General features: G+C 42.6%; 1 protein-coding gene across 3 annotated transcripts in view; it reads left to right on the top strand.

Moving 5' to 3' along the window:
* The window catches only part of GFPT1 (glutamine--fructose-6-phosphate transaminase 1), a 49142-nt gene that overhangs the window by 20996 nt on the left and 14569 nt on the right, over nt 1-13577 (top strand). For all 3 annotated transcript variants that reach the window (XM_075043701.1, XM_075043700.1, XM_075043702.1), the window contains exons 6-14: nt 155-289; nt 1257-1318; nt 2104-2183; nt 5950-6055; nt 7323-7486; nt 8079-8174; nt 8488-8585; nt 9744-9864; nt 11803-11960. In XM_075043701.1, the coding sequence (XP_074899802.1) occupies nt 155-289; nt 1257-1318; nt 2104-2183; nt 5950-6055; nt 7323-7486; nt 8079-8174; nt 8488-8585; nt 9744-9864; nt 11803-11960 (1020 nt within the window). The remainder of the gene's footprint in view (nt 1-154; nt 290-1256; nt 1319-2103; nt 2184-5949; nt 6056-7322; nt 7487-8078; nt 8175-8487; nt 8586-9743; nt 9865-11802; nt 11961-13577) is intronic.

The raw sequence follows: 13577 nt of genomic DNA, 5'->3' as shown, positions 1-13577 counted from the left end.
AGAAAAAGAGGGAAGGAAAAGTTGAAGGTAGGAAAAAGGAAAGGTAGGAGTAAAAGGAAAGGCAGGAAAGAAGGAAAGGCAGGAGAAAGGAAGGAAAAGCAAGGTGGGAAGGGAAGGCAGAGGGCCCGTTGCCCGACGTGTGCTGTCGCTGCAGGAGAGCAAGGGCTACGACTTCGAGTCGGAGACGGACACGGAGAGCATCGCCAAGCTGGTCAAGTACATGTACGACAACCGGGACAGCGATGACATCAGCTTCACCACCCTGGTGGAGAGGGTCATCCAGCAGCTGGTAATGCTGGGAGCAGGGTGGGGACAGGGAGGGACGCGCGCACACATGCACAAAAAACCCGACAACTGTACTCCAGTATTGCGCAGGGTAGCCTGGCTGGCGCAGCACCACGTCTGTGCCAGAGTCTGCCAGCAGACGTTCTGCGGCACGTGTTAAAGAGTGCTTTTGTTTTTCCTACCTCCGACCGTTCGTCTCGGTCATACATTTGTTTAACATTAGTCAGTATACCTGTGGAAAACGGCTAGGTTTGGGGTGTGACAGCATCTCGAGGCAGACAGTCCCTGGTGTGTTGGGTGGGGAGCGCAGCAGGGGCAGGAGCTGGTGTGGGACTTTGCAGACAAGTCCGTTGTTCCAATCTTGCCTGAACCCCTCCGTCTGGAAGAGATGCTGACCCCTTGTGGGAACGTCACCGCACAGCCTGCACTTCCTCGTGTCGGTTCTTGCCGAGCTGTGTGCAGGAACAGGATCCACTGGCAACTTGCCTCTCGTCCCAGAGCACCTTGTTCAGGAGACAGTTTTTCCGTGATTTTTCCCTGGCAGGAGCTGTAGTAGCAACAGACCAAGAACACGTTTTGCTGGCAGGCTGTGGTGGCTCACCTGTACGTTTGGTGGCACCACCACACCTGAGCAAACGCCCCAAAGCTTTGGCGCTTCTTTTAGCAGGTCTTTGCCTTTGCACATCGCCTCACTGCACTCTGAACTAACGCGGGGGCGCTTGCACGGGTAGCCAGTGATGTCCAAGTGCAGTGTCAGGGAGTTCGGAAGACTCATTAAGTGGTTGAGGAGGAGCTACCCAGGCTCAGGGGAGGGACTCCATCCCAGAATGCGGTGCCTGGAGCTTCTGGTTGTTCTGGAGACGGTTGCGAGGCCTTCTGTTCAGTATCTCTTGTTCAGAGAAACTCGGTCCTGAAATGGTGGCCCAGGTCGCAAAGGAAGGATTAACCAGTTTGTATTTCTCTTGTTCCAGGAAGGTGCTTTTGCCCTTGTGTTCAAAAGTGTTCATTATCCTGGTCAAGCAGTTGGTACCCGGTGAGTATTGCTGTGGGAAAGAACATTCTTGTTGCACCCTATATGTTGCTTGTTTCGGTCCCGTCCCGCTCCCCCCAAGTTAGGAGACAACGGGGTAGCTGTTGTTCTCGTCACACTGTATATGCTGGGGTGAGGCTAGCTGTTGTTTCTCATTCTTTCTCTTGTTTTCCATTTGTCATAACAGAAGATTCCCCAAAATTATTTGAAAATGTCTTAGTGACCGCCTGTATCACAACTCATCTGGAACAGCTCTTTTTTTTGTAGGCTCTGGTTGTGAGAGACTTGAAAGGAGATGGTTTTAACTTTGTGTTTGCCGTTGTGGCAGTATTTGGCCAAGTCCTCTGTTGGACTTGAAGTTGGGCCAGCCTGGTGTTCAGGTTTTCTACTCCACTTCTAAACATCAGCATCAGTCGGGTTGGTTTAGCCATACACGTGCCTTAGCACAGGTTTTGAATTTCAATGCTGATAGCCGTTTGTAGATACGTACAGTGAGCAATAGCCAGCGTGTTCCTGGTTCCAGTGTCCGTGGGATTGCAGTACTCTTGCACAGTTGTGGCTAAATTTGAGACTGATTCCTTGTGTCCTTGCATTGTGTTTATTTGGAGATTCTTTTGCTCTGTCTTGTGGCCTCCCATGTTTGCAGCACCAACAACTGATCTGGGAGGAGCTCACTCTGTTTTAGTTCAGTTCGGTTGCTGTGCTGGAGAATAACAGTCCCTTCAGGTCTGGTGTCAAGGTGATGAATCTTCAGGTGCTGAGGGCTGTAACTCGATGTCTTCTTGCAGGCGAGGCAGCCCCCTGCTAATAGGAGTGCGCAGCGAGCACAAGCTCTCCACCGACCACATCCCGATACTCTACCGGACAGGTAAGTGTGAGCACCCCCTTCCCCAGAGGAACCACGGTCCAGTCACACTCAGACCAATGTACAAGCATCAGAGTTTCGCAAACAGTTGCGTGCTTTGGAATACACGTGACACTTTTAAACTTTCGTCTATAGATTCAGTCATTACAAAAAAGAGATTTTTTTAAAGTAAGTTTTTAACCTCATGCTATACCATCATATACCTCAAGTTAGTCTCTAGTTTTATAATCAAAGCTTTAATGTCCAGAGGTTGCAAGGAAAACACATCTTAATGCAGTAGAATAGAATAAAATAGAATAGAACAGAACAGTTCAGTATAGTAAAGTTAACAGTATAGTTAAACTTAGCTACTTAAGTTTCTGTGTGGTGTGTTGGCATTCGTGGACTTGGTTGCTTTCAAGAACAAAACTGACTGTGTGTTGAAGGCTACAGGTGCTTCACTATCACAAACCTTTCCCCCATCCGCTCAACATAATTTTTCAAAAGCAGAATGCTGTTAGCCTTTGTGTGGCAATCTATATTTATGTTGTCTGTCCATCTTTCTCTCACACCTGTGTTTTACCACCGTAGACACATAGTTGCACCCTTGAAAATGAAAAGTGGCTAAGAATTATCCCGTAATTTAGCATTGTCAGAGGAGTCTGAACCCATTCAGTTACTGGGCACTGGACTAGTTCTCTAAGCACTGCAGTGATCAAAAGGACTTACTGTCACAGTATGTCATACTACTTCCTAATGGTGTTGCTAACAATAGCTTGCTACAACGTAACGTGAAGAACCAGTCCCAGTAAGCTTTGTCTGTGTTTACTCTTGGTTGATGTTGGGTAATTAGTAGTAATCCTGAATGTATGTATGTAATGCTTCCCCCCCCCGATTATCTGAAATTTGGTTTGTTGGTTTTTTTCCCCATAACACTTTCAGCTGTACAATCTATGGATCATTGTTTTGATGGAATATCCATAAAAATGGAGGAAGGTGCCTACCAGTGAAAATCTAATACTTGAAATTTCAGACAAATCATCTAGTTCCTTTAGAAATGAATGATGAATAAGACATACGCATTGTCTCTTTAACATGTGGTTATTGCTTTCTGTGTAGTGTAGTGAAACAAGTGGGATAATCAGAATTCCTTCTTGGTAGAAACACCATGAGCAACACACAGAAAAATCCACCCATCAGTGCACCTATCCCATTTCAAATATTCTGACATAATGCTCAGTGTATCTGCAAAATTGATGACTTAGTGCAGGTTGTGCAGAGTGCTCCCTGCAGCTCTGATTACAGAAGGAAACAGTAAGTTACTGTAGAAACCCCAAAACAAAACAAGAGTGAAACCCTGTTAGGAGGTTGCTAATAATCCTAATAAAAGCATTCTCCAAAATTCCTTCTGGAGTTCAGATTGTCAAAGAGCTACATTCTCACTCCTGATCATAGTGTGAATCTGAATTGCAGCTTCTGGTAGAAGCAGTAAGGTTGACCCTGAGGCTGGAACTTACTTCCCTTTGCTTATTTATCAGAGTAAACCATTTTTAATTCACATTAAGTACTTAATTTTTTTTGAAGGCTAACCCATCACATGTGATGAACTAAGTTCACATCTGAAGCAGGAGAGCACTTTTCTCTAAGAGGAAAGGTTCTGATTCTTAGCTACTCTAAATAAATGTGATTCCACCTTCAGCAGACAGTGGCTTTGGGCACTGACAGCTCAGTGGGTGAAATCAGTGCTGCTGGAGGAGAAACAAACCTGTTTGTCGAAAGGTGAACTATGTCTGTTCTCTGTCATGAGCTGGTTTACCTGAATCCAAACATTAGGTGAGGTTTTGCTTTTTTTTTACCAAAAGTTTCTCTCAAGTCATTGTAAAGTGTTTAGAGTAAAATTTTGAAGTCAGGTTAACCTTAATTCCTTAAAGGTTAGCCTTTAAACACCAAAGTCCCTCAGCTGTCAGAGGCACTAGGGCTTTTCTGAAAAATTGACACCCCCCCGCCTATTTTACTGTACCTGTGTTAATTGTCTGTGGTGTCTCCATTCTTTGATTTAGAAGGCAAGAGATTAAAAGATTACTTCTGTGTTGCTTCTAAATTCTAGTTAATGGGAGGTGGGTGCTGTAGAGCAACAATCCAGGTTTTTTATAGATAAACGGACAATCTATGGGCAAATCCATAGATAACGTAACAGCCATCGTTGGCCGATAATACTCACAGTAACTTTCCAACCACTCCTTGATGAGATAGACGTACAGTGCAAGTGTATGTGCACAATAAGATCACGTTCTGGTTATAAGCTCAGTGTAGAATCTGTACCACAGGAAAGCAATGCAACATAATAAAGTCAATGCAGGGAAGTGTTCTATTTTGAGAAACAAAATTTGCATGTTTTGATCAAGTATGGGTGTTTCTGCTGGAGAAAAGCCACTAACACCTTTGCGCTGTCCTTTCTGAACAACAAATCAGTCTGTCCTGTCTCAACAACAAAGGAGTTGTTTTCCTCATTTACTGACTTAACTGAAGCAGAGGGCTCTAAATTGTTGGCTGAGTGGAACCTTCTTATTGAGTATCAACATGAAAGCAGTATTTTTTCTTTATGTTTTCATCTGCAGAAGTATAAATCTAAACATCATGAGCTCTACTTACATCACTGAACCAAATCGGTATCCAGTAGGTGAAATAACATTAGAGCTTATGGAATAAATATTTAAGAGTAACTTCAATGTTGTTGTTCTTCAGCAATAATCACATTTTGCTAGATAAGCTGATAAATCCTCCCCCACCCCTTACCATACTGTGCACAATGACTGGCAAATCATTTTGTTCGAGGTCAGTGCTGAGCAGTAGGTGTTTTGGTCCTCATCTGCATTCCTGATGTGCTTTGCGACTGAGAAGTATTTTCTGCAGTTAAAGAGGAGGCGGAGGATTAGAGAGTATTGGGAATTGCCAGAATACCTCCGAAAGGATCCCTGGTGAAACACTGAGCTTTTTTAAAGGCTTAGTACAAGTTTTTCAGAAGTTGACTCTTAGTTCTATGTCCTTCAGTACACCTAGATACTTCCCTGGCAATAGCGTAAGACTTGCAGCAGTTTACCAGCTGTACAATTTTTGGATCAGAATGAGGTGGTTGTATTTGATAGCTCAGGAACAACGCCGAGTACTTAATCATGGATTTCCTGACCTGTGCCTGAACACATGAGCTCAGCCAGACAAAAATAGGTTTGGGTTACATCTGCCGGTGCTCAGTGGAACAGTGTGGTTGCACAGGTGGCAGCTCTGAAAGAATTTCCCCAGTGCTGATAATAACTGACAAAGAAAGAGCAATCCTGCTTGATATATCCAAGCCTCAGGAAAGTTAGTGAAACAGGAGTATGGGAGAAACTTAAAATGGTAAACAGGGCAGATTCAACTGGGAAAATGTGGGTAAATGTGACTGCTCATAAAGCAGCTTGAATTCGCTTCTCCTAGTGGAGCCGCACATAAATATTCATTTGAATTTTTACTGGTATTTTCCTCTAAACTTAAAACTGCGCTACATTACGCTTGCGGACTTAATTTGAAAGTACGTAAAAACCTTGCAAGCAAACTGAGACAGGGCACAAAAATACAGGTGCTAGTATGTTGCCCTCTTCCGTTGTCGCTGCTCACTTTACTGTGACCACCCTCAGTGATGAAAATAGTGCTTCATGTTGGTACTTGCCTTGGGACTTCTGGTGGGGACTGACATTGCAGCTGCATTCCAGATTTGTCAGTAGGTGCGGTACCTAATCCTTGTGTCTTCCAGGTAAAGACAAGAAGGGAAGTTGCAACCTGTCTCGTGTTGATAGTACCACCTGCCTTTTCCCCGTTGAGGAGAAAGCTGTGGAGTACTACTTTGCTTCTGACGCTAGGTAATGTTTTTCAGTATCTTCTAGTGTATATAAAAATATCCTGTTTAAAGCTGAGGCCTTGAACAAGAGGTGGGGAGGCTCTGGTTTCTTTATGAATAAAGTAAATTATGTCTATGTGGCCATTACTTTACAAACATTAACTAGTTACCATATGCAGCTCTGAGAGGGAGGTGGATTAGGTGAGAGTTCCTGTTAAAGAAATGAACACTCGCTTTGGAATAGTGGTGTTATCCTTCTTCAAGCCCATCTGTTGATAAGATTTCTGAGGTGAGTGGTAGGAAACCTGAGAGAGTACTGACCTAAATTTAACAGGACAGATGCTAATTATCAGGAGGATTGTGTTGATTCTCCAGGAATCTCTGCACACGTGCAATTCCGTTATCATCAAAGGTGGCTTACTTTAATCCCAGTGGAGGGAGGAAAGACCAACTTGACAGCAGCCTTACCAGAGCTATGGGTTTTCTCTGTATTAGGGAAATGAATGCTCGTTCCAGAAACATAAAAAAACTGCTGTGGTTGACTTCTGCAGCTCTTCTCGTCAGAGCATTTTGGAGAGTCTTAGGACACCCCAATGTGTTCTGATTTTAGAGAGCTTTTCAGTGACTTGCCCAAGGTCAGAACAAAAGCTACTAAAATAGGGAGCTGAGGTATTTCAGTACAGCTTGCCTTGTTCAACTAAGAGAGAGTACAGACTAAAACCTGGCCAAAGATTTTAAACCCCACTGGTAATTCCGACACTGACGTTCCCCAAGTAAACTGCAGGCAGGGAAGGTATTCAATAGTACCTAAATCTTGGAGTGCTTCTAAACAGATCTCAGAGTACTTTAACAGGTGGCCAAGCTGTCCCCAGTTTTACAGATGGGGAAAATGAGATGCAGGGAGGGGCAGTGGCTTATCGCTGGAAAAACCAAGAAAGGAATCTGCACCTGTAGTTGAGCACCCTGTGTGCTAGGGCAAATTACTGTCTTCCTGACTTCCACTCTCTAGCTCCTAATGGTTAGATCACATTGCTGCACATGCAGCTTTGAGGAATTCATAGTTTCGTCTTAAAGCAGGCACTGAAATTAATAATGAGGTAGGTGGAAAAAATCCAGTTATATTGGCAGTGTGGAAATGTACTTTACAGTGCTCCTCTTATTTTAAAAGAAATTCCATTGAAATGAGTAACTTTCTTGAATCAAAAGCTGTATGTCGGATTATAAATAGGGCTGTTGCCCTCATCTTCCTCTGAAGAATAACGTCTTATGGCAAATGGTTTATTTTATAGTGCTGTCATTGAGCATACCAACAGAGTGATTTTCCTTGAAGATGATGATGTAGCAGCTGTGGTTGATGGCCGTCTTTCCATCCACCGGATTAAACGCACAGCAGGCGATCACCCCGGACGTGCTGTCCAAACTCTGCAGATGGAGCTTCAGCAAATTATGAAGGGTAAAATCTTCTGAATGTCACCTGTGTAGATGCACGGGTCCTCCTCGGACTCACAGAATAAGTCAGGTTGAAAAAGACCTCTGGAGATCATCTAGTCCAATCCCCATGTTAAGAGCAGGGCCGAGTAGATCAGAGTGTTAACGGGCCTTGTTTAGTTGAGTTTGGAGTATCTCCAAGGCCAGAAATCCCACAGCCTGTCTGAGCACCTGTTTCAGTGTTTTACTACCCTCATGGTGAAAAAAGTCCTTACATCTATCTAATGGGACTTTCCCTCTAGCTGCTAACACCATAATGAGGAGAACCGTGGGGCTGAGGATTTTGCCTTCTGCTTGGGGGCATCTGTTTTGCCCAAGATTGATCCCTAGCAGGCTTGCCGTTCCAGCTCTGACCCTTCCTTGACATGTTTTAGTAACTTGAATCGAGCTCTCATGATAAGCTGATGCTTTGGCAGAAAAATAATAATTTCTGACTGGTAACTGGCCTGTTAGTGACTCTGGTCCAAGCTTTTCCCTATATACATAGGGAAAATGTAAATTACCAGGAGGTAATTTAAAGTGTTCTCATTTTTTTTGTTTCTTCCTTTCTTTTGTAGGTAACTTCAGCTCATTTATGCAGAAGGAAATTTTTGAGCAGCCAGAATCTGTCGTTAATACGATGAGAGGAAGGGTCAACTTTGATGACTACACTGGTAATTAAGATTAAGCCTTCTTTATTTTTGACAGCTCAGTATCTAGTAGTTATTCAGAGTAGTTATAGAGGAGGAAGTAGGTGATGACATGGGAGATTAAAACATGGTGGTGTAAGACGATGTGTGTGTCTCACAGGGAGTGCTTCCAGAATTACATGCGCTGGTGGCAAGATTACTTTTTGTGATTTTTTTTTTTTTTTTTTTTTCCAAAGTGGTTGATGGAGACTGTAACACGATGTGTGCTAGCACCAGTAGTCTTGAGAATTTCTGCTACCTGGGCAGCCTAATTTTTTTCTCTGAATCTTGCTTACAGTAAATCTTGGTGGGTTGAAGGATCACATTAAGGAGATTCAGAGGTGTCGTCGTTTAATCCTTATTGCTTGTGGGACAAGTTACCATGCTGGAGTTGCAGTAAGTGGTCAGTCTTGGTCTGTTTGCGAACTGTAGCTTGAACTGAACAGTGGGCACAGTACTGCGTGTGTCAAGCAGGTTAAGGATTGATTTAAGGTTAAGATTGAGCAAGTGCACACTGATGAATGAAGACCCTTCTGACAGCTGCGTACACCAGACTTTCAATTCACCAGCAACAGCAGTAGGAAATAAAAGCTGAAGAACTTGATTACTTAGGAGAATGTTGCCTGTGACTGTCATTGCTACGGAAGGCTTTAAAAAACAAAACCTGCTCTGTCATAAAGGACAGTTGGCAGGGGAAGAGACAACGCAAGAGCAGAATGCAAATGCTGCAGCAAGGTAGGGACTGCTGTGAGCCAGACAGGATTTCCTCCTTTGCTATGTACGCAGACAGCGATGGCACCTGCTTAGAGACATCTCTGTGCTTGCCCAGTACAGTGAAGAGGTTTCGTTTTGTTCCTTACGGAAGTACTGTCTGTGTGTACAGCCAGCGTGTGATTTTTGTTTCATCAAGGCCTGACGTAATCGTCGCTTAAGACACAATAGCTGTAGATGAAGCCTTTCTAGATTGTAGCTTGGCAGCCCATAATGTTGCAACTAAAAGTATTCCACAACTTCACAGAGGAATCCTTTAGCTTCTCTCAGAAATGCTGCAAAACACAGCTATGTTCACTGATTTACAAGGACCAGAAAAGAAAATTTTTGTTCATCTTGGCCAGCTCTGTAAGATAATGTTAACAGTAATCCATCGACTAGCCAAAACAAGTTTCTGGCTTGGCCTGGATGCAGGTGGTGTTTTCTGAGTTCTTCAGTAATACAAGTTATGGTATGATAGGAGGACACCCTGTATTATATAATATCTATGTAGTATTATGTAATAAGTGTGACTTATTTAAGAACAGTCTGTGTGTGAGGGAGGAGTTGGCCTCAGGCTTTTTGTGGTGCCAAAAGCAGGGTCGCTTTTCACGGGGGTAGTTGTGTGACTTGAGAGTGGGTATACTGAGTAATTAAAATATAATCTAGCAGTAATTTTCAAATGGTATTTTGATAGTAATATTTTCCAGTGTATGGCAATTGGAAGGTTTTTTTCATACTCCAAACGCTGGGGTTTTTAAACACGATGTAACATGTTAACTTTCTGACATCTCCTGTTACCAGACCCGTCAGGTTCTGGAAGAACTGACTGAATTACCAGTTATGGTTGAACTAGCCAGTGACTTCTTGGACAGAAACACCCCTGTCTTCAGAGATGATGTTTGCTTTTTCCTCAGCCAGTCAGGTATGGTCGCGCTTTACCACCCACTCGCTCCCTTCTTTCCTGTAAATATTAGCTTGGGAGGGAAAAGGCAGCAGGGCCAAATTCTTGTGCCTGCCTGTAGGATTGCACGTGGTACGCGTGAGAGAAGAAATTGGCATACACATACTAGAAATGGGGAAAAAATAGAGTGGCTCTCCTCCTGTCCATCTGCGTGCTGGGGCAGGATTTTGTTCAGCTGAGTCTTACATATGGTAACAGTAGTTTTGTTTCCTTTCTCTGTGAGGAAATATTCCATCAATCAACAGACTAAAAAAACGTTACTGAGCTCTGGGTAAAGGCAACTCGATAGTTTCTTTTGAAGAGTTTTAGGTCTCTAGTTAAAGCGCTACCAAATACTGAGCTCTACGGTAGATTGAGTCTATAAAAGAATTGAAACTACTACACACAAGTATCAAAAAATATAACAACCTGGGAATGGAATACCAGATAAAAGACACATTTAGGGATAAAAAAAAAAAAGCAGCGATGTATATCGCATTCAAAATATTTTCAAGGACAACTGCAGTGCGAAACTGCAGTATCTTTTTTCCTCTTAGTTGCATTTACCTCTGTAGGTTTTTGTAACTTATCTTCAGCTTTGATACCAAAACTACTCATTACTTTTTCTCCATAGGTTAAAATACTCTTTTGGTAGCAATTTTTTCTTCTCAGTATCAAGTAATTCAGAATATCCTCTCTTTGTAGGGGGCTCGTGTTCAAGTTTTCCCTGGGTTTTCTGAATACACGTGCAGATGCTGCTTCTTCCCCTTAGAAACTTTCCTGCCCCAGTCTAACAGGGAACATGACTGAGGACACACTAGGGGATGCATCTTTCCCCTGAGGTGTTGGATGTGGCAAGCTAACAAAGATTTCCGTGGAACCTGAGCTTGGTTATCAGGCAATACAAAACCAAAGTAAATACTGAGCTCAAATAACCCCAGTTCCCCCCACCCATAAATCTGTTTTTCCAGCCTTAGATTCCCACCCTACACAACTTGCCTTAAGCAGTGCAGTATGCAGAGCAGTTTTTATGCATTGGTGTACTGCAGGAGAGGTGTACCGAACTAACCTTGGGAGTTTTTGTTCTCTCTTGTCACCTTACATGTGCAGGAGTACTCAAAAGAGGTGTGTCCTTTTAGGACAAAAGCAAACTGGTAACACTAGATGGAATACACAGTAGCTTCTATTTCTAGTCCCATCTCTGCAGCTCAGCTGGCAAGCAGCACTGCTGGGATCTTCAGTGCAAGGTTTTCTCCCTGCTACCATATTCATTTAAACCAACTTTTTCTGCTTCCTTTATATCTAGTGTTTTTTTAACTTTAAGTGAAATCTTGATCTAAGCCAGCTTGTGTTTGCATAGAGCAAACAACTTTGAATAGGGATAATTAGTTTTAGACATAACCTCTTTGATAACAGATTTTACAAACTCTTGTGTTGTTGGTAAGCACCATCAGCCAAACAATTCCATGAGTTTCAGTGGCAGTAAGGTGGTGGGTGGACTCCAAGGCTAGCTGTAACTTAATGCCATTGCATCTACTGTATGCTTCAGCTGGGTTATGTCCAGATATCCCCAATACATGTTTTCCCCCCACTCTGCTCTGCCCCAGGTGAATTTTTATTAACCAGGAGAAGAAAGTAAGTTGTGTTAAAGAAGACACACTTGAACTGCCTTTTTTTAAACCATAGCAGAATACTGACTTTGCCTCACACCAAGTACTGTTGTTAGGTTTTGTGTTTTCTGGATTTCACAGTCTCTGTTCTAGGGTTAAACCACAGTGTGCCAGGGATGGAATAACTACTAACTCCTTTGACTTGCAGGCAAATACAAACCTCTTGAGATTCTATTTGGGAAATCACTGCAATTCTACATCTGCAGTAACCGATACTGAACTGCAGCATTGTCAATACCTGTTTTTTCAGGTGAGACGGCAGATACTTTGATGGGTCTTCGGTACTGCAAAGAGAGAGGAGCCTTAACCGTAGGAATAACTAACACAGTTGGCAGCTCTATATCACGAGAGACAGATTGTGGAGTCCATATCAATGCAGGACCAGAGATTGGGGTTGCCAGTACCAAGGTGAGTCATAAATTTATAGACCTCACTGATGACGATGATTATTGTTACTGAAATTCCTCCTGAAGGTGTTGGCTATATCATGGGTCCTCTGTTAAATGCTTTCTGTTCCCTTTTTACCAGTTGCTATTGACAATTGTGTAGTTAATGACCATGTGCCCAGCAACACTCTTCATTTTCTTTTTCTTGTATTGTGCAAAGGGCTTTTTTTTTTCTTTTTTTTGTAAACAAAATATTATGACGGAAGCAATATTAAACATTGAAAGCAAAGGGGTCTCGGAGGAAAGAACTCCCCAAGAGACAAGAATTCGCTCCTCTTTGCCATCATTTGTCTTGAGGGGCAGACTCAGCTGAAACTAAGGTCTAAAGATAAAAAAAGAAATTAAAAGACAAGATTATGGAAACTTTGACCACATATAACTGCCCTTAATGGCACTGCTTTACTAAAGAAAGTGTGATATTAAAACTATACTTTCAGCAAGTGGGGGAATGGTCTTTTACAGAAAACCAGTATTTATGCCCACCTAACAGAATTATTCTGTGGCTGATGCATCTGGCTACGTGTGATACAGTATACAATGACTTGCTTTGCTGCATTTCATTTTGATGAAGTGCTTCTGCATGGTGAAATCTGCTTTGATTTAGTTATATTTAGAGGCGAGATGATGTCAATCTGTTACATAAATTCAGCCAAAAACCACATTTGAGTTTAATAGTTCACTGGGGAATTTGATCATGGAAAATTCATGAGGCTCTTACAAGAAACTCTTGAACGAGTTGTTTGTCCCTGGGTTGTTTTCATGTAGCCAACATTACAGTTTGGAGATAACTGAAAATGGCATTTTCTCTCTGGTGATGTGGGGAGTTACCAAAGTTGTGCATATATGAAATACAAACTTGAAAAGATTCTGCCCTAAGGTTGCCCAGAACTTCATTTTGAGAACATAATATAAACAACCCAAGCATTGTTAGCACAACTGCTTGGTGCTCTCTACTTCCATAACAGTCAACTGCACCAAAACAAAGTAGATCACATTCCATATCAAACTCTACTAGCCAGCATAACTGAAGCTTTTCTAGATTCCTTCAGAGCTATATAAATCTCCTCCAATATGACAAAATGAAAGTTTGTTTGATCGTTGTTTAGGGAGGGACAGAACTACTATGAACCTTAATCTTATTTCTAAGCAACTTCAATCCTAGGCTGGCCCCACAGACCATTTAATAACATTTGTCTTATAAGGACTTCAGAGGCTAGACTTTGCAATAGCTGCTTGATACTGTGCCTCAGATGTTTTTGTGAATAGAATTGCCCTGACTTGAGCACTAATTTCACTTGCCTGTGCAGTTGTTCTTCTGCAAAGTCAGTGATAGCAGTCACTATGGTCTTTTAGACAGTATGGAACCTTACCAAGGTGAAGAGTTCAGACTCTGTTCTTAAAGAAGGGGAGTGGGAAATCACTTACCTTTTCAGCTGCCTTTGTGTTCCTTGAACGTGGTTCAGAAAAATTTCAGCTAGCTGACCTGTTGTGATGGCCAGATGTTAGTGGTGGGCTTCCACTGTACAGCTCCAGTTAACAGATCTGCATGTCTTCAGTGTTTTCAGCATTTACTTGCAGT

The sequence above is a fragment of the Buteo buteo genome, chromosome 12 (genome assembly GCF_964188355.1).
Source record: "Buteo buteo chromosome 12, bButBut1.hap1.1, whole genome shotgun sequence".
Classification (NCBI taxonomy): domain Eukaryota; kingdom Metazoa; phylum Chordata; class Aves; order Accipitriformes; family Accipitridae; genus Buteo; species Buteo buteo.
This window is presented reverse-complemented; position numbering and strand designations above follow the sequence as displayed.